The sequence below is a fragment of the Thermobia domestica genome, chromosome 18 (genome assembly GCF_964235325.1).
Source record: "Thermobia domestica chromosome 18, izTheDome1.hap1.1, whole genome shotgun sequence".
NCBI lineage: Eukaryota > Metazoa > Arthropoda > Insecta > Zygentoma > Lepismatidae > Thermobia > Thermobia domestica.
This window is the reverse complement of record NC_137471.1, coordinates 22,601,873-22,621,866: the sequence shown is the minus strand read 5'-3', so window position 1 is coordinate 22,621,866 and position 19,994 is coordinate 22,601,873. Positions and strand designations below refer to the sequence as shown.

Below are 19,994 nucleotides of genomic sequence, written 5' to 3'. Positions count from 1 at the left end.
AGTCAGGGAATTTTTCCCCGTGATTTTGTAGTCACTTTGATATATACATACATTGAGTGACGTAGAGGTAGGATTGGTGATCACTGCCGCTCTCGGGAAGAGGCACAGTGGATAAGTGGTGCATGGGGTCCCTGGTTCGATCCCCGGCCATGTAAGTTTGTGGTGGAAAAGTCGTGTCCGTGGATTTTCTCGGGATACTCTTGCTTCCTCCCAATTCTCATTCTACCAATTCGTTCATCATCCATCTTACTTAGCCTAAAGAGCATAAAACTGAAACATTTAATTTCATTCCTACTGCCGCTCTCTGTCAAGTGTCATGTAGCAAACTGGCCACACATAATGGACCCCACCTTTGTACGAATGTACCTAGGTACTATCGAAGAATAGCCGCCGTAGACCCACATGAAGAAACTGTAAATAGTGCAAATTATTGTGCGGTCCTGGAAGACAAACTGAGACCTGCAGTCCATCAAAAGCGACGAGGTCTGCTGTTTAAAGGGTTCCTCGTATTTCACGATAATTTCAGGCCTCGTACTGCTAAGGCAACAGTAGATATTGTGCATCGGCTTGGGTTCCAGTTGCTTTTCCCATCCTCCGTACAGTACTGACCTGTACCATCGGATTACATCACCATCTTTCCTTTAAAGAAGGTGGTGCTGACGTAGCTTTGTAAAAAACCAAAAACTTCCTTCGCGGACGGGGTATAGCAGTTGATTACACGATACCAGCACTGGATTGATGTACAGGGAGTATATGTAGAAAACTGATATACGTACTTTTTCCTCTGTGGAAGTACAAATATTAGGTTAAAATTACCTTTGCTTTTTGATTTACCTACGTATATATGTATGTATATTTTTTTGTTTTATCCTTGTTATTGTATTTAACAAAATGTTAAAAATTCCTCGACTCTTAACGACTTCCATGTTTGCGACGGAATTCGATTTCTGACAGTCAGGAAGTAACGTAACTCGGATTCTATTGTTGTTAGTTGAAGTTTGGCCGAGGATATAAGACAGGGGCCTATAGTTTAAGGTAGAATGCGTTCAGTGCTCTTTCACGAGGAATGGAACCCCGTACCCCGTGCACCAAAGGTTCGCACGCTAACCACTTAGACAATTGATGAGGGCTAGCGCGTATTCTATATTGAGTAGTTCCATGCCTCATCCAGCCGTGATTTTAAAAGAGGCGTTAAATAACTCCAAAGAAATAACGAATTTATGTTTACGTTTGGTAGATACACCTCTCATCGGGGATCAAACCAGGAATGACACCTATCGAAGGCGTGTGTGCTCTTCATTTAGTTACCTGAACGCTAATAAAAATCATAAACTTCAATTTTTTTTAAGCAAATATTCCGAATTTTTTGCTGTTGCGAGACATTTTGGGATTTTTTCTATAATGGAAATTTTCGGTTCCCATGATTGTATCCTCTGTGGTAAAGAAGACGTGTGATTAATGAAAATGAACAATTATTAAAAAGTTGGTGGTATGAGAATGTGGAGGAAATCGTTGATTAAATTGTAGTTCAGTGTCCCTTTGAGCACCAAGGCTAATGAAAGATGGACCTACAGCTTAAAGTGGGATCCGAACCATACAACGATATTGTATATTTGTAAGTGATTCCCCAAAGGATGCGAAGCATGCCGCGGACGTTATGAGGGCAAAGTGAGGTGAGAGGATGTATGTTCCTTGCGCTCGCCTTGTACACATCTAATCTTAATATCTTTGGATAGTCCATGTTGAGAGTCTGTGTGGGCCGCCTAACACCGTCCTCCTATCTCTTGTCGTTTTGCCAGAATTAGCCTTCAAAGTTAGTTTCCCCACCCTTTTGGACGTCCGTAACTCGGTTAGAAGGCCGAGATGGACATTGTGTTACATAGACATTTTTAGTTGTTTTCATCTGTAGAATCACCTCCCAAGCGTTGTAAACAACCTTTCTTTACATACTGTATATAGAACAGTATGTTGATGTCACAAAGGATATATCCTTTGTCTGTGGTTGATGTTGTATGATTTTTAACTGATATTACTGTAACAACAGATTAATCGTTTTTTGGGGGTTGCTATGACAACCTGTTCTTGTTGATTAGGTGAGTGAGAAAATAGTTATAAAAAGGTCGACATTACATAAAAATTGATGTGTATTATTTCAGTGTATTGCAATTGATATTTCTTGCGGGATATATAGATATAAAACTACAAGTGTTTGATAGTATTGTGTGACTTCATTTAACCTAAATCATATGCATTGTATATCGAACTGGGTAATGTAACAAAAATAAGAAGATATCGTTACAATCCCACAAACTCCGCTGGAGACATGATCGAGGCCAGAATACTAAGGGAGGCGATGTCATTTATGGGGACTAACTTGAGTTCACTTTGTATTCATATATAACTAACTCTATGGCATATGGAACCCGGAGGTTCACAAAAGCTCTCCACTGACTTCTATCCTTAGCCAACTGGATCCAGTTTCTATTTTGTATTCCTATTTCCGCGAGATCCATCTTAATATTGTCCTCTCATCTGCGCGTAAGTCCTCCTAATGGCCGTTTTCCGATTGGTAGTCCAGTTAAGATTTTGAAAGCGTTTCTACTTTCTTCCATTTTGGCTACATGAGCTGCCCACCTGAGCCTTCCGGACTTGATGACCCTAACAATGTTAAGTAAACCGTATAAATTATGTAGTTCCTCGTTATGAAGTTTCCCCATTCCCGTTCCTCATGGGTTCGAATATTCTTCTCAGGATCTTGTTCTCAAATACTTTCAATCTATGTTCTTCCCTCAGAGTAAGCGATCGTGTTTCGCAATCACACAGAACAACAGGTGTGATTATCGTTTTATGTATTTTAAGCTTCTAATTCGTCGACAGAATTCGTGACAACAGGAGATTTTTGAACTGAATAACACGAATTCCCTTCTTTTAGCCGACATTTAATTTCTTCGTGAATATGATTTTGGTCTCCTAAAATTGATCTTAGATATTTGAAAGTATCTACTTATCAAAAGTACTATTCGATAATTTAATGCATCCATAATTTGCCGTATTACGATCCTTCCATGTTTTTAGTTTTCTCTGCATTTACTTCTAAAACCATGTCCCTGCAAGCGTTTAATAAGACCTCTGCATTTCTTTCTATCGTTCTATCATCCCCTATTAAATTTACATAATCAGCATACGCCATAACCTGGTGGACATAATTTAACTGTAGGCCTTGGTTGCTATCTTTGATTTTCCTTATAACGTAGTCCAGGACAACGTTATATATATATATATATATACAGGGTGGTAGATAACTCCACCGAGAAACGGTTCCTTATACAAGATGAAAGAAAAAAGCTTTAATAAATATGGGCCGAAAAAAGTCTCCTTTCAGAGTTATGAACTACCGAAAATTCGAAATATCACGTTTCAAAACGCCCTGGCTTAGAAACTAGGGCCTATCCCAAGCGGTTTAAGGAATTACACAGAAACTGGTATACGCTCTACCTAAATATCCATGTTTGAGAATTTACCGATACCAGCGAAACGAACGCACCATTGTGTCTTAAAGAGTATCCCTATACTTCAGCTTCCTTTTTACAGTTCCTTTCACTGATAACGGAAGGTGGTAAAACATGGATATTTAGATAGAACACATACTAGTTCCTGTGTAATTCCTTATACCGCTTGGGATAGGTCCTATAGTTTCCAAGTTAGGGAGTTTTGAAAAGTGATTTTACGAATTTTCAATGGATCATAACTCTGAAAGTAGACGTTTTTCCGTCCATGTTTAGTAGAACTTTTTTTCCCTTTCATTTCGTATAAGGATCGCCTCCCAAAGTTTTTCGGTGGATTTAACTACCACGAAAACTATTGATTTGCCACTAATATCGGTCATTTTGGGCTATTTTTACCTGTCTTGATATCCCCCCTCCCTTCCATGACCCCAGGCCCGCGTACAATGGTACCTGAATTTGCAAGTCATCGCTAATGGAAATGATCTCATCGACCGCGAAAACTATGCATTTGACACTAATATCTGTCATTTTCTACTACTTTTACATGTCCCGGTAAACGTCCCCCCTGAGACCCCACTGGTTCGAATTTAAAAAAAAAAAAAAAAAAAAAACGCTTCGCCTTGGTCTTGGGCCTGAACGAAGGTATCCGTGACAAAAAATTGGTAACTCTCGGTCAACTTGTTTGGTCCCCAGGCCGCACACAAACAAATAGGGATGCGCACGAGACAAGATTTGTGGCTGTCTCGTCTCGAAAATCTATCTATATATATAAAAGAGAACGTACAAATCCTTTGTTAGCTCATCACGCTAATACGGCTGAACCAATTTCTTTCATTTTTGGGGGGTTATTAAGATTTGGACCCTAGATGGTTTTTATCATATCACTTTAATTTTCAATTACCAGTGTCTTGAGATAATTGACCATTCAAGTGTCCATAACGTACAAATCCTTTGTTAGCTCATCATAGCTAAATCTAACCGTATTTATATGCAACCCACATGACCGTGTCACTCGGCGGGTTAACATAAATGACAGGCGATATAATGTTAACATTTACTCCAATCTTCTATGGTTTTTATCATATCACTTGAAAGCGAAAAAGTAAAAATTATCTAAGTAACAAAGTTTATTGCGTTCCGTGGTGACCCCAGCGAAGCGGGGTGAACGCTGCTAGTGTGCTATAAAAGTGATGTCTCGACTCGAAAAATGTATATTTCTCTATTGGAAGAGCCGTGTCTCGACTCGAATTTTGTCAGGAAAATCCTGTCTCGACTCGTCTCGTGCGCATCCCTACAAACAAACTCTTTATTTTATTTATATTAGATAAAGTTTCATGTGTCGAAGGGGGGTTCTTAGACCCTTGGCCCCCATTAGTTACGGGCCTGGTTTTTAATCGAACTCATGTCTCCCGCGCAGTAGTCGCACGCTAACCGTATAGTTAAAACTCAAAAGTGAACTCTGGGAAGAAACGAGAAAATCTTGAGAAAACCCATAGACACGATATAGTTCACCATAAACTCACATGGCCGGGATCGAACCAAGGATACCTCGCATGACAGGTGAGCGCTCTACCACTGATCCACTATGCACCCTTCGAAAATGGAACTGCCTATGAATTTTAGACGTTAGTTTGTTATGTAAGTATTATTGTTTCAAATTGAAAGCTAAAAAGCATTATAAACAGGAGCGTCATTTCAGATTTTGCTGGGGGGGGGGCAAAACCCCTCGATATAAGTAAAATTTCGCGTTTTTCACTCATTTACTACTACTCTATTGATAAAATCTATATAAATCTCAAACTCAGGGGGGGGGCAGATGCCCCTCCCTGCCCCCTAAATGACGCCCCTGATTATAAAGATACTGGGAGAAAAAAATTAATACTGACGTGGCGCTAGTTACCTTGTTGTATCTATCTGGAGTTTTCTATTGCGCGCGACTGCCCCCTATTACATAAACTTGTTTATAGAAAAGTTATATTGAAAGAAAATATCGATCGCGCAAGCGGTCAGGGCCAAATAGCTTGTCTGTCATCCTGTGGTTGAGTTTATTGATTTTTTTGTTTTCTCTGTTCGTGTTAAGACATTGTTTCACAAGTGTCTTGCACATGCTTGTACGAAGCTTTCGACATAATTTATTGTACTTCATTTTACTGCCGCGCTGAAGTTGTGTGTAAGTTTTTTAAAGGACTTCTCAGTAGGGTAAGTTTTATTGCAGTTATTATGTTACACAAGTTGTTGCTTGTGAAAGTTTTGGTTAACAGAGTAAATACTAATTTTATTTTGGTGCAGCGGGTACCTCATTTGCATATTTCAAAGGATGTTTTGAAGTCGGTCAAGTTGATTCGATATCGATTGATAAGAGTAACTGGTATTTATTTATCCATGTTTAAGTCGGAATATTTTGCCTGAATATAGGTTCTACTTCATTTAGCTAAATATAGCTAGGTACGGCCAGTTAGGCAAGAGTAGGGTGGCCAGTTCATGTCTCCTCCGGTTTAAAAAGAGTTATGGCGAACTAGAAATTTAGAGCTGGATTAGAGGAATGGCTTTAAACTTAAGGATACCCTATATACAAGAGCTGTGTAAACTATGCTTCATTACTGAGATAATTGTATTCGATCCCCGGTGGGCGCACTCGGTCGAAAAAGTGTAAAAAGCTTTTTCAGACCAGCCATCCTAAATGAGGCTTTCCTGGGTTTCCTCATTCACCAGACAAATGCCGAGATGGTACAGTCCGCAGCAAAAAACCTGCAACATGAGCATGTAAGTTTATTGTGAAACTATGCCTAACAGCGCAGGGAATCAACATAACGTCTAAGTGGCACGAATCACACCAGGAGAAGCCTCGTTGTCCTCCCGTGCACACTTATTTTGGAGCAAAACTTCGTCGTTTCACAATAAACTTGCATGCTCATGTTGCAGGTTTTTTTGCTGTGGACTGTACCTAATTTATAGGTCCCAGGCCGGTTCCTTCCCTTTCCCCAGATAATGTCTTCGCCGAGGGACGTCATCCCTCATATACGTGACGGGCTAAATGGCCTTAGACGCCACAAGCCCAGAAATCTAAATCCAAATCCTAATTACTTGTAAACGTCAATTAATATTATGTTCCTTCGATATAAAACATCCTGGTTTCCTATAGTGTCAAGGATCTGCACGGAGGTTCGTTTTAACAAAAGAGACACTGACCAAAGCTTAAAACTTTATTTTAAATTATAATTTGTAACTGTTTCGGATATCTAGCATATCCTTCTTCAGACACGATCGAAATTAATGAAAATACAGACATATATATAAATGTTGTTATAACAGAGTTTAAATGAATAGTCTTACTAAGGAGGTTCGTTGTAAATAATTGCGGTAATAAATAAATAAATAAATAAATAAATAAATAAATATCAGGTTATGTGTTCACGATGTAAAGGCGTTTGGTTTGTACTGAAGATATTCTTTCACAGGGGTGCACCCATGGGGTGTCCGGACCCCCCCCCCCCGAAATTTCGATAACTCAACTAACATTTGTAGACTTTCTTAACAGAACTATACTTGTTTAATAGATATTTGATTGATGTAGACTAAAGATTTGATTTTATATGTTGATTTTTAAGGCAAGTGGATGATGATGGAAGAATTTGTGGAATGAGAATGTGGGAGGAAACGGGAGTACCTCGAGAAAACCCATGGACACAATGTTGTCCACCACAAACTTACTTAGTCGGGAATCGAACCAGAGGTAAGCGCTTTACCCCTGAGCCATTGTGTCCCCTTCCAGAAAATAAGTGTATTATGAGCCAGTAACTCTTATAAATCGTAACATAGTCATTTGTAATGCAATAACTATTTATTACGGTGTATCAGTGAATACCGTACCACTGCCACTGCCAGGAAGATTCTTGAGCACAGCCTGCTTATCGAAGGGTTAAAGTCCAGTTGTTCTAAATGCACTTTGAAGATTGCTTGGAACTTTAGCAGCCAAAGCATGCATGAGTCTTTTCAATAAAACTTGGAACTTGCTCCTTAGGTATGATTCCCTTCCGACGCGATTCCTTCCTCCATTTTTCCAAGATCTGTCTCCAGTGTTTCTTTGAGGGGGGCAAATACTCCGACATCTAAAGGTTGCAGAAGAAGCGTTGAGTTAGGCGGCAGACAAGTGAAATAGATTCCTTCTTTCATTGCAGCTTTTATAACATTTGGAGAGAAATGAGATCCCAAGTTGTCTCCTATTACAACAACCTTTTCTTTTCCATCTCGGTGTGCTTGAATGTGAGTCAACAATATCTTGAAGAACATGGTGTCAAAGTTTAAGTAGCCCCCATCTATGGTATCATATATACATATATACTAGCAGAAACCCGTTCTTTCCGCGGGGAGAATATGTTTCATTTTGGACATAAAAGGTTGAATTTGGATTTAAACTGCATCGGAAGTGTCTCTGTTCGTCTCAGTGACCCCGAAAACTATGACTTCGACACTAATATCATTCGTTTTCGATCATTTTTTATGTATCTTCCCCCTCCCCAACTTGCGAGGTTGAATTTATGTATATGAGGGCTTACGTGTAGTAAGTAGGCTATGATGTGCGTAAATGACTATTCATTATTTATTGTAAATTGATACAATATTTCCAACTACCGTACTAGTTCTGTGTTAGCACTCACAATGGAATCTTCCATGTTTTCTTTTCATTTATATTCTCAATGCTATGAAAATTTAAATTATATTCTCAAAATCCAAAGTTGATGCTGTTTTATGTTCGATGGAGAGAGCAACAGGCCCGTAGCCAGCCCAAAAATTTAGGGGGGGGCGGTAGAAGTTAGGGGGGCCCGACCCAATCATATTATACTTCATCACCATATTATAGTTCATTTGCAAGCCTACCGTGAAATTTTATGGGGCCGGCCCCCCTTGCTCCCCCGTGGATACGGGCCTGAAGAGCAACTTTGTAATTTTTTCCTGGCTCATAGAAATTAAATACGATTTTATCAGCTTCTTTTTACTGAAGGACCGTTCACACGATGCGACAGATACAAACAGTGTAATCAAAATTTGAAGTGCAGTAGCCAAACTCTTATAAAGCATCAAGGTCCATGGAAGACAGTATGTACGAGGGTGGATCAGAAACTAAGGTTACAAAGCAGTTATTTCTGGTGTTTCGTTTGCTTTGGAGGAATGTGCTGTAATTTTAATACATGGATTTGGCAACTGTGCATAGTTTCAGCCACCCGCTACCTAGGCGCTAGTTGTAGATAAATACAAATGGCGACTCGTTTAGAAAACTGGTCTCGCAAGAAGTCCGCTCAGTTATTTGATTTCTGTGGACGAAACATGTAACCGCGGCTGAACTTCACTGACAGGCTGGTAGAAGTTTACGGAAACTGTAATATCTCGTCAGCGTGACGCAGAATGATGTCGAAACTTTGCGGCTGGTAGAATAAACGTCCAGGAGACCATTATGGTTTTGAAGCAGTTTCGCTGGGACATCATTGACCACCTTCCCTACAACATGCGTCTCGCTCCATGTGACTTGCACCTGTTCCCGCACTTGAAGAAGCACCTAAGACTTAGGCTATTTGAGAAAGCGTTACCCCTTGTAGCGAACGCGGCCAAGGTGGCTATTCAGTAATTTTACTTTCACCAGAGTTGTAAATCATACTGTGAGCCAGTCAGGGTTTCTGGGTCTTTTTGCCAGGTCCAGGTGTGTAATAACAGAGTTCCAATACTCTGCACAAACCATCTTCCAAGCAGCTGCTTCTTGCTACAATCCCTTTGCCTGGCAACACGTCTTTCCTTTTTTCCTTCCTTTTGAAATATTTTAAACAGCAGGCGGTCTATTGTTCCGAAATGCACCAAATACGCTCGAGCTGACGTTTTCTCCGCGTTTTTATTGCTTTCGCGTTTGTGATTAGCCATCTACATTTAAATACATGGTCAGCGTATTCCAAGCGTACGCATGAGCAATAAATACGCTTTACGATCGCCTCAAATAACCGGGTACTAAGAGGCCATCGCTTCGCTTTAGACGAGGAAGTAAAACATTTCCTGACATCGTGACTAAACACGCAAGGACAGGATTTTTATCACGAAGCATAAGCGGAGTTAGGAATTGTCTGCTGGGGGGGGAGGGGGAACCCTCAAAACAACCGTGGCATTTTTATTTTTATTATCTTATAGGTGGAAATTTTATTTTTTGTCAAACAAAAAGTTGGGGGTCATTGCCCCCCCATAACTTCGCCTATGCCAGGAAGGAATCTTCAAACTCATTCCACAGTGCGGCAGGTGCCTCAACCGATACAGAAACTATGTCAAAAAATAACCTAATATATGTAGTATCTTTTGGTGTATGAAATAATATATACACATGCCATTGTAGGCTTTGTAAACTTATTTTCTGATCACTCCTCGTATTTCAAGATGCCAGCTGTTCTTTAGTTTCATGTGCGCATTATAATGAACGAATTGTGTTTTTATAATCATGAAATAATCCACATCGTTTATGTTATTGAAATACAATAATGCCATATTAGAACAATATTCTTTCAGCCTTTCTTCACTTTGATCCGTTCGTTGTTCGACGAAGCCGGCAGTGGAAGAGAAGAATCCAAATCTAATACTTTGTTCTCGGATCTGGGAAAAACGGTCACACGTTGATTGTTTCATATCATCTAGAACTTCATTGATAGAATCAAGGATGTTATAAAATAGAGGATCTGCCCATATGTATCTTCATCCTAAGAACTCAATGAAACCAAAAAACAACCGAGCATCATCTGAGCCGGCACGTCTGATTGGCTACTCTCGTTTCCGCCATGATTGTTGGCTCAAAACATTGCGATCTTAGTGGCGCGAAGTGGGCAGAGTGGGTGTGGCGAAGCTTTGACGTATGGCTTCACAATTTTGTTGTGTAAACAGATCCTCTATTTTATAACATCCTTGGATACAATGCTTCATTTAGGCTTGTGCAGTTAAAGGTTCATAACTTCTTCTCCAGGTATGAATCATCATCATCTACAGGCACTCCCGTTATCACGTCCAGTTCTTTTGCACATTCTTCTGCTGCATGTATGATGTGTTTTGACAGGTTAAGTTCCCAAATATTAATTGTACTCACTCACTATCCTTTCGAACTGAATACGAGCGTGACGGGAAGTTATATCTTTAGACTGCAGACAGTTTCGAATCCAATCAATATATCGGAAGACCAGAAATAAAACGCGCCAATGACGTTAAATCAATGGATATTTGAAAGAAAAAGACAGGCATCTTCTAAGATATCGAGTGCTTCAGTTCAGTTGCGGTGTCTCGTAGTTCTTCCAGTGCACCAATAAATAATCTGAACCAGTTGGCTAGAAAATACGTTCAGAGTTATCTGCTTTTGAACTCCATCTATCACTTTCGAGTTTCGATATACTTTTGAAGAACACTCCACCAATGAGTACAGCTAGAGAACACAAACGTACGTTCCATTGCTTCAAAGAAAGTGACTTGTAGAATGTTGGCATGTATAGCGTGTACACCAACCAGATTTAAGGAATGATCGTTGTAGGGGGGCAAATAGGGCAAGAGGACTTGCATGTCGTATGAAAGGTTTGAACTCCAGAGTATTGACTGAGTCCGGTTGTCATACTCTTGACCTGTACACACGGAAAAGTAAGTATTCTTCAGTTGACAAATTTTCTTTTTCTGATTAACTCGTGAACAAATGAATTAATCTGGATCTTTTTGTCGTTATCTTTAGAATAGTTATAATTTGATAACTTGGTACTCTAATAGATTAATTTATTCTTAAGTTATTTGGAAAAGAAATGTCAACTGAAGAATACTTTCTTTCGTGACTGTACAATCGTGAATGTCAAATGGATCAGGCTGGAGTTTGTTCTTGTCAGAAGAAGGGTCACATCTGGCTTGGAGTCCGTGGTTCGATCCCGGCTCCAGGCAAATGGGCGTGATTTTTTTCATGGGTTCTCCCATTCTCCATTCCACCATTATCATCTGTCTCATCATCCCCTCCTGTCTCTCTTAGCATCGGTTCATAATCGTGGGCTAAACATGTTGTCAGCACAAATGTTGCCTAGCAGTTTTTCCCTCAGTAGCAATGAAATTAGTAAATGCTTCCCGAATTGAACTCAGTTTCGCTGTATTGAATAATTTCCGACAACTGTGCCGTATAAGAGTATTCAAAAGTTGAACCAGATGTTAGTATTGAAGTATTTCACGCCTTTCACAGCTTGAAATATATATGTTGGCGAAATTTTTTCCCAAGAAGGTTAATTAGTTCATTTTGCATGTAATGAGGAAAATATGATAATACTCTTTCTCATGTCTTCTTCGTGTGGCTACTGAATCGATATGCACTTTCGCGATTGGATCTAATTTCGACAAAAACTACATTAGAGCATTCGGATTTTCAGTTAGAGATTCTCTATGGCCACGAACGAAAGAGAAGGATTTGTTCTGCAAGTGTAGAATCAGAGAGATATCTTTTAAAGCGTCTTTCCATCTTCTGGCGAGAATTAAATTTGTCTTTGCAGCCACTGATTAGTTCACATTTGTTTATGCGGCGTTCTAGATTTTTCCATTTCCAAAAAAGCTACCCGATGACTAGAGCTGCTTTCAGAGTCACGGGCGTCTCTGGCGGGGGGGGGGAGGCGAGGGAGGACGCGTTCCCCTCAATATTTTGAAGTACAAAATATTCAATTTTTTATTCCAATTTAATTTATTTACTAACGACGGAACAACATATAAATAATAATTATTATATTTATTTGGAATATAATATTCAAGCTGTGAAATGATTATAACAGCTTTTGACATACAATCAAGAGGTCCGTGAAGGTAAGCAGAAAGGTAACAAATCAGTCGAAGGTAATAAACAGGTTGGGCTAGGTAATACCACTAAAGTGACTTTCTTTGATGTCCCCCCCCAAATTTTACATGCTAGAGACACCAGTGTTCAGAGTCCAAAACTCGAATTCAGCTTCCTCCAATTTATGAAACCACCAGCGCTACAAAATTGCTCCTGTTCATTCTCTCATCCAGGGAATAAGATGCAACAGAAACGAAACAATGCTTGCTTCTGTAGGGAAGTAATACAAATAAATTCTAGAAACCTTCTGTCCATTTGGTATTTTTCTTTCAAATCAGCCTTTCGAAAGGGGACTAACTTTTGGAAAACTACAGTAGTAATTATTCTGTAGTTCTCCTGGACCGATCTTAACCATCAATTGGCGAAACGCAACATTTAGAATTTGAAGATTTAGTTCCCGTTTAGTTAGAACCAAATAAAACTAAAAGTACTGTAATATATGGTAGAGAAACGGTACACAGGTTTTTTTCCCTCACTATTATTATTATTATTATTATTATTATTATTATTATTATTATTATTATTATTATTATTATTATTATTATTATTATTCTAAAACTTTGACAAACAAGATTGAATCTGTGCAAAAATGTTTTATTCGACTGCTATGTTTTAAAATGAAAATGAGCTACTACTCACATAGCTATGAATATTGGATTGATTATTGGGGTTTGAAAAGTCTTATGAGTAGACGAAAAAATTTCGACAGAGTATGAATGCAAAAAGTGCTACCTAGCTAGATAACGTTTATATCATTGAATATTGTTTACAAAACATAGATTTTAAAGTACCAAATCATAGGATAAGAAATATCATGATTTTAGTTTTTCTGAATTGGAAATGTGAAATTTTAAAAAGATTGACATATTCTTTAAGCTCATTTTAGACTTACTGTATTAAACAATGTGAAAGTTTTATGTGATCTGACTGATAGTTTTTAATCAATGACGTTTAGAAATATTAAGCCAAATGTAATTTTATGACTGCTGTTCTTCTTGTTGTTTTAGATGGATGGAGAACTTGATAAGTTTTACTGCGTTGACAAGGAATTATTTCTACTTAACTGACTTTTATCTACATTGTGTTTTATATTAGTGCCATTTTTTTTTGTTTTCTTATTATTATTTTTAGTAGTATTATTATACCATCGCAATGTAATACTCTGATACCACGTGCTGTATTTTTGCCAAAAGCTGTTAGCGGCATTAAATAAAAATTATTATTATCATCATCATCATCATTATTATTATTATTATTATTATTATTATTATTATTATTATTATTATTATTATTATTAAGTATTCTGCCTTTTGGCAGGTCCTTGGACTAATGAGCATTTTTTTCTTCTTAATTTTCAGTTTGGGCCTGGAATTGTTTCTTTCACGTTTCTCGATTTTCAGTTTCCTCTTTCAACTCCCAATATTTTCTTCTATTTTTTAAATCATCGATCACTTGTTTTTTCTTCCTATTCCTCGCTTTCCTTCCATCTTTCTTTCCATGGCGGTATGAAGAAAACAATTTCTTCGCAAGATGTGTCCAATCCATTTGGCCTTCCTACAAAAAATGTTGGATAGAAGTGTCCTCTTTTCTCCTGTTTTAAAACATCTTCGTTTGTTTCTCTCTCTGTCCATTTTATCTTCTTCATTTTCTTCCAACACCACATTTCGAAGCTCTCTAAATATTTTTTTTTCTAACTTCTGTAATGTTCAAGTCTCTGAACCATACAGTCCAATGCTCCATATATAACACTTGACCAATTTCTTCCTTAGTCCAATATTAAGGCTGCTAGTTAAGAGTGATTCTTTTCTTGTTGAATGCTTCTTTGGCTATGGCAATTCTCGACCTGATCTCTTTGGTGCAGTTCGCGTCTTTCATAAAAATCTGGAAAGTACAGGGTGTCCGAGAAGTCCTTCCCTGATTACAGAAATTGATAACTCAGGCTAGAAATAAGATAGAAATATGAAACTGGTGTTGAATTGTTTACAAACTATAAAAGTTTTTGTCTGTGTTAGGTTTGGGAGGTCAGGGAGTTCACCAGAGGCAGTCCAAAGGTGAATGTTTGGTGCGCGTTATTGCACGATCGAATTATCGGGCCATTCTTCTTCGCTGAGGATACCATCACATCTGCAGTGTACCTGGATATGTTGCAGCTGTATGCTGTTCCTCAGCTGCTTCAGTATCGCCCCGATGTCGTTTTTCAGCAAGACGGTGAACCACCTCATTGGGGTTTGGAAGTCCGTGCCTATCTCGATAGGACATTTCCTGGGCGATGGATTGGTCGTGATGGACCAACAGCTTGGCCTCCACGCTCTCCTGACATAACCCCATTAGACTTCTTTTTATGGGGTTATGTCAAGGATGAGGTCTACCGAACACGTGTACCAGATCTTGAAACCCTGCAGCAACGAATAACCACAGTCGTTGCATCGATCCCTCCAGTGATGTTGGCTAATGTGTGGATGGAAATTGAATATCGCCTAGATGTGCTACGTGCTACCAAGGGTGCTCATGTGGAAGTGTACTGATGTGACCAAAACTTTTATAGTTTGTAAACAATTCAACACCAGTTTCATATTTCTATCTTATTTCTAGCCTGAGTTATCAATTTCTGTAATCAGGGAAGGACTTCTCGGACACCCTGTATTTTGACTAAATCTAGAATACCAATATTTTTTTATATATATATATATTCGGTATCTCAATATTTTTGATATACTAATATATTGATCAAGTTCTGATGTTTTATCGCTAATGATTTTCGATATCCAAATCGGGATATTGCACAACTCTAGTAACAACTAAAGATCAGATAGAAATTTTATTTCTTTTATGTTTTGTGATTACTGTGCTTATGTTATTCATTGGATTTATTAATCTACTTTTTCTTTTTTTTTTTTTTTCTAGTTACATTCATCATTGGTTGACGAAGAGGCATCGTTGAATTCCGAGAATTCCGGGAGAAGTGACTCGTGTGAAGCGTCGCCAGTTCATAAAGATGTTCTTCCTGAGACGCGAGGCACTCCGTACGTACAAGAGTCGTACAACAAAAAGAAATCACTACTCTTAGGCAATGAGGACAGAGATGGAATTAGACAAAGATACAATAGTGTTACCTCGCCACTGGAAACTTATCACTTTGATCAGCTTCGGAAAATTTTAGACGAAACACAAAGTTTAGAGGTGAGTAAGATTTAAGTATATTTTCTTTGTTACAATGGGAATTGGTTTCTGAAAAATCTAAAATAAATAAGATATTTTTTAGGCAGTAGTTCCCAAATGTTGTTTCACTTGACAACACTTCTCCCGTAGGAAATTTCACACCACACTTAGTGTATTCTCATCGTCATCAGAATAATGATTATATAAAAAGAGAACTTATTGAGAGCAAGCAACTTATTTTCGATCAATTTACTTCAACCAGAGACCAACCTAATGAAAGAGAGCTATTTTTTTTGTTTGTTTGTTTAATATCCGTAAATACAATAATGCTCAAAAGTTCTTGAACACCCTTGATTTTTATATATTAATGAAACCGAATTTTTTTTTAACACACCTAATCTGTAGGTGCGAATTCAACGATACACACAGAGTGAAAAAGTGAATGACTCTACCGGGACTCGAAGCGGGGATCTACGGCGTACCGTGCCGATGCGTTAATCACCACCCCACCTAATCCTCTTCCCAGATCAGCCACGCATTCTCTTAGTCTTAAAGTGTGTGCTTTTTACTCAGACCAGTACCAAACGAGTAAATAACACCAACTGCAAGGGTGAGAGAGTGTGTGAATGTTCTGGGAAGCGGGCTTGGTGGCGTAATGGTTAACGCATTGACACGGTACGCCGAAGATCACGGGTTCGAGTAACTCCAGTCATCCACTTTTTCACTCTGTGTGCCCTGGATTTTTGTTTACACCTACTGTAAACCTATTATTTTAAGCACAAAATCTTTGCCGTCATGTGTTAGAGGTACTCTTGCCTAAATGATAAAATATGACGACAGTTAAATCGAGATCTGAGAGTGTCTGCCAGATGATTTATGTGATTATAACTGTTAAAATTTAAACCAAAAAGTAAATTTAACGTAAATATTGCATAGTATAAATAAAAATGCGGAAAATGAGGAAAAGATTAGTTTTGTTCAAAAAGTGTAGCCATAGGGGGGGGGGATCAGTGCAGTGACAAATTTGAAAGAAAAACAGTTTTCCAAATTTTGCAGTTTTTTCACTAACCTGGAAAAGACAGAATTTTAAGTAGGAATTTTTACTTGCCTCTCCAACTGCGGTTGCTGCCCTTTATTTTTGTACAGATTATATATTATCCTCCTTTCCTCACAGTTTATTTTTGATTCCTTCATTCTAGTCTACATTATATCAAATGCTTTTTCCACATCTACAAATGCCACATTGCTTTTCCCACTGATTCTTTTCCCTATCTCTATGAATCATTTTGGGGCATGGTGGCTCAGTGGTAGAGCGCTTACCTCTGGTGCGTGGGATCCCTCGTTCGATCCCAGCCCAAGTAAATTTGTGGTAGACAGCATCATGGTACTCCCGTTTTCTTCCACTTTCTCATTCCACCAATTCTTCCATCATCATTCACTTGTCTTAATCATCCGTCTCCCTTAGCCTAAAGTGCAAGTGCATAGTCGTGGGACGTTAAACTGAAAGATTTCATTTCATTTTCTATCATTCATTTTAACGTATCCGCTTTTTAGTATTCTTTCTTAAACCAAATCTATCCTTGCTAGTAATAATTCTATATTGGCTTCCACATGTCATGTATTAATAAGGAAAACAAAAAGAAGTTTAAAATGAAAACACATAACAACGGCAACAATAAAAACTTAAATTCTAACGACCGCTCGAAACACATGTGTCATTTTTCATTGGAGTGTAGAGGACACTGATATTCAAGTAGATGATGATTACATTATCAAAATAAAATGGTTTAAAATATTGAAGAAGAAAAAAAAACATTATTGCCTGCTGTATATTATCACGTCCAAAATGCTAAATATCTGTTTAGCAGTCTTTCCGTGATGTTAACATAAATTCCGTATTTTTTCAATTCTATTTATATGGATTACAGAGATACACTTTCTTTTTCTTCCAGTAATACCAACAACTGCATTTCTTTTGAAAGGTAAGTAGGTGGAATTAGGTAGCACCCGATATTTTATTTTAGTTTGCATCTTCTTCCACCAGCACTTCGTCTCTTTTATAATTGTATAATTTCGTTGATGACATATTCACGAAGTTGTGCAGACTCATTTTTTAAAGTTTGTCCAAGTAATTTGGAGTTTTGTTGTACGGTTTGTGTTTGTGTGCGTTTATAATACACTCTATCACTACAACCAAGTCTATGGTCGGCTAGAAGCCACAAAGTAGTAGTCTTGACAGACTGAGTAATCAATGCCTTGGCTAAACTACGTAAACTAAAAACTTGAAATTTGGACAGTTCGTAGGATTTGTGACGTAAGGTCCCACTAAGGAAGGATTTTTAGGATATCCGACGTGGAAAGGGTTACAGAGTTACCTATTATGATATGTCCAGCTATACGAGAGTTACAGCTATTATGATATGTCCATTTCTCAGAATCTCTTAAGGTTAAAGACATAAAATTTGGTATTGGGAATTTTCATTTAAAATAATTAAACACGAATTCCAGCGGTTTTTTTTTTCGATATTTGTGGAAGGGAAGAAAAAATTAGTGGTGGCTGCAGTTATTAAAGTAAAATGTCAATATCTCGGAATTCCTTAAGGATAGAGGCATAAAGTTTGATATTCAGACTTTTATTTAAAGTAATTAAACATGCATTTCACCGTTTTTAAATTTTTGATCTAGATTAAAAGAAAGAGGTGAAATACTTGACTAAGATACTCATATGAGCAGGGGCGGCTTTAGGATTTTAATTTTGGGTAGGCTCTCTCCCTCGTTTATGGATACATATACACACTTGATTGATTAATGACAATAGGAAATTACTTTTATGGTAGTAGTTGACGCTATTTGTTAAATAATTATCTACCATTAATATAAATAATGGAAAATATATTTACTCTTCATCGTATCTTTTAGCGCTTACATATTTTTCAAAATTTTTGGATATACTCGTGCCTATCCGGCCTACCCCCTAAAGCCGCCTCTGCATACGAGGCGTTGGATTTCGTGCTTGACTTCGAGATCAGACATTTTTTCTACAAAAGGTGCAGAAGAAAGAACGCAAAATTTCGTCCGCAGTAACACATGGGATTGTTTACTAGTCCTTAATAATGATACTAGGTAATATTGGAATCATATTCGTTTAGTTCACAAAGCTTTAATTTTGACAATGCTGCCATAGACATCATCTTATCTTTGTTTTTTTGTGACTCAAATCTGTGATTTCCTGCTTTTTGAACTTCTTAAAAATAATGTTTGTGTCAGTGGTTTTCAACCCTTTCGAGCTTAGCGCCCCCTTGGGTGAATGCGATTGTCCTGTGCTTATCTCCCTCTCCTTGCCATCTTAACCAATCCATCCATTTACAAGGCTGAACGTAAGACGTAGATGAAACAGTTTAAGAATCAGAAAAAAAAAATACTTCAATTCGTAAGATCAGCCGTCAAGAATCCTCATTTAAAAAAAAAAAAAAAAAATTGATAATTTGCAAAATGCGTAAAAGCTTTGGTCCAGTCATGAAATCTCAGACGCTTTCTAAATAGTCTTATCGATTTTGTGTGTGTGTGTGTGTGTGTGTGTGTGTGTGTGTTGTGTGTGTGTGTGTGTGTGTGTGTGTGTGTCCGTCCGTCCCCGTCCGTCCCAGCGTCCCTTTGGAGACGAGAACGCGCCTTGGTGGCCGTTAATGCTCACGTTGAGAACCACTGGTTAATATAACCAATTTATGTAAGTTTATAACTCCAGATTTTTTTTTTTTTTTTTCTCTCGATAGACTCCTTATAACCGAATGGTTCGATACGGAGAATTTTCACCGAACAATCCGGAAATTAGCGCTGGGAAGCCTTTGCTTGGTCTCGGAGCATATGAAGAAAAGCGGCAGCAGTTAGCTGAGAAAAGGAAAAAGGAACTCAAAGAGCAGTTAAATCAGGTAAGTTCTGCAATGTGCAATTTTTAAACGTGCAAAAAAAGGATTTTTTTTTTAAGTATAGTCTGGTGAATGTTAAAAATGCCAATGCGTCTAAAGCGAAAAAAATTTTCAATGAATGTATTCCGCCTGATGCTTTATTGTTGGTCTGATACAGGTATTTCCTTAGCTAGGAGAGTTGTTCTTAAAATAGTTATTTGAAAACACATGATTAAGAGCACCGGTAATAATGTTAACATTGTATCTTAGAAAAAAAAAAAAAAAAACAGGGTGTTTCAAATTATAACGGGCTTTGTAGTATTTCTTATATTTAACATACATTATAAATAATACATCAAACGAAAGAGAAACTCAAATAGTTTTTGCTACAAGTGTTCAATGTGAGCACCATTCGTCACATGGCACACATCGAGTCAATAGGCGGGAAAGACCCATAAACTTTCCACCGGGATGTAGCACAAAACATATACAATTTTAGGGGAGTCCTGTTGCAACTGTACCACCTCGTGGGGATTTGCTGACCCCAGATGCGAACATTATGAA

The 19,994-nt window shown here is 38.0% G+C and overlaps 1 protein-coding gene across 5 annotated transcripts in view; it reads left to right on the top strand.

Annotated features, from left to right (window-relative positions):
- LOC145675869 (uncharacterized) overlaps positions 1–19,994 on the top strand; it is a 92,444-nt gene that overhangs the window by 22,448 nt on the left and 50,002 nt on the right. For all 5 annotated transcript variants that reach the window (XM_081746643.1, XM_081746644.1, XM_081746642.1 and 2 more), the window contains exons 3-4: positions 15,274–15,549; positions 19,299–19,454. In XM_081746643.1, coding sequence (XP_081602769.1) covers positions 15,274–15,549; positions 19,299–19,454 — 432 coding nt within the window. The remainder of the gene's footprint in view (positions 1–15,273; positions 15,550–19,298; positions 19,455–19,994) is intronic.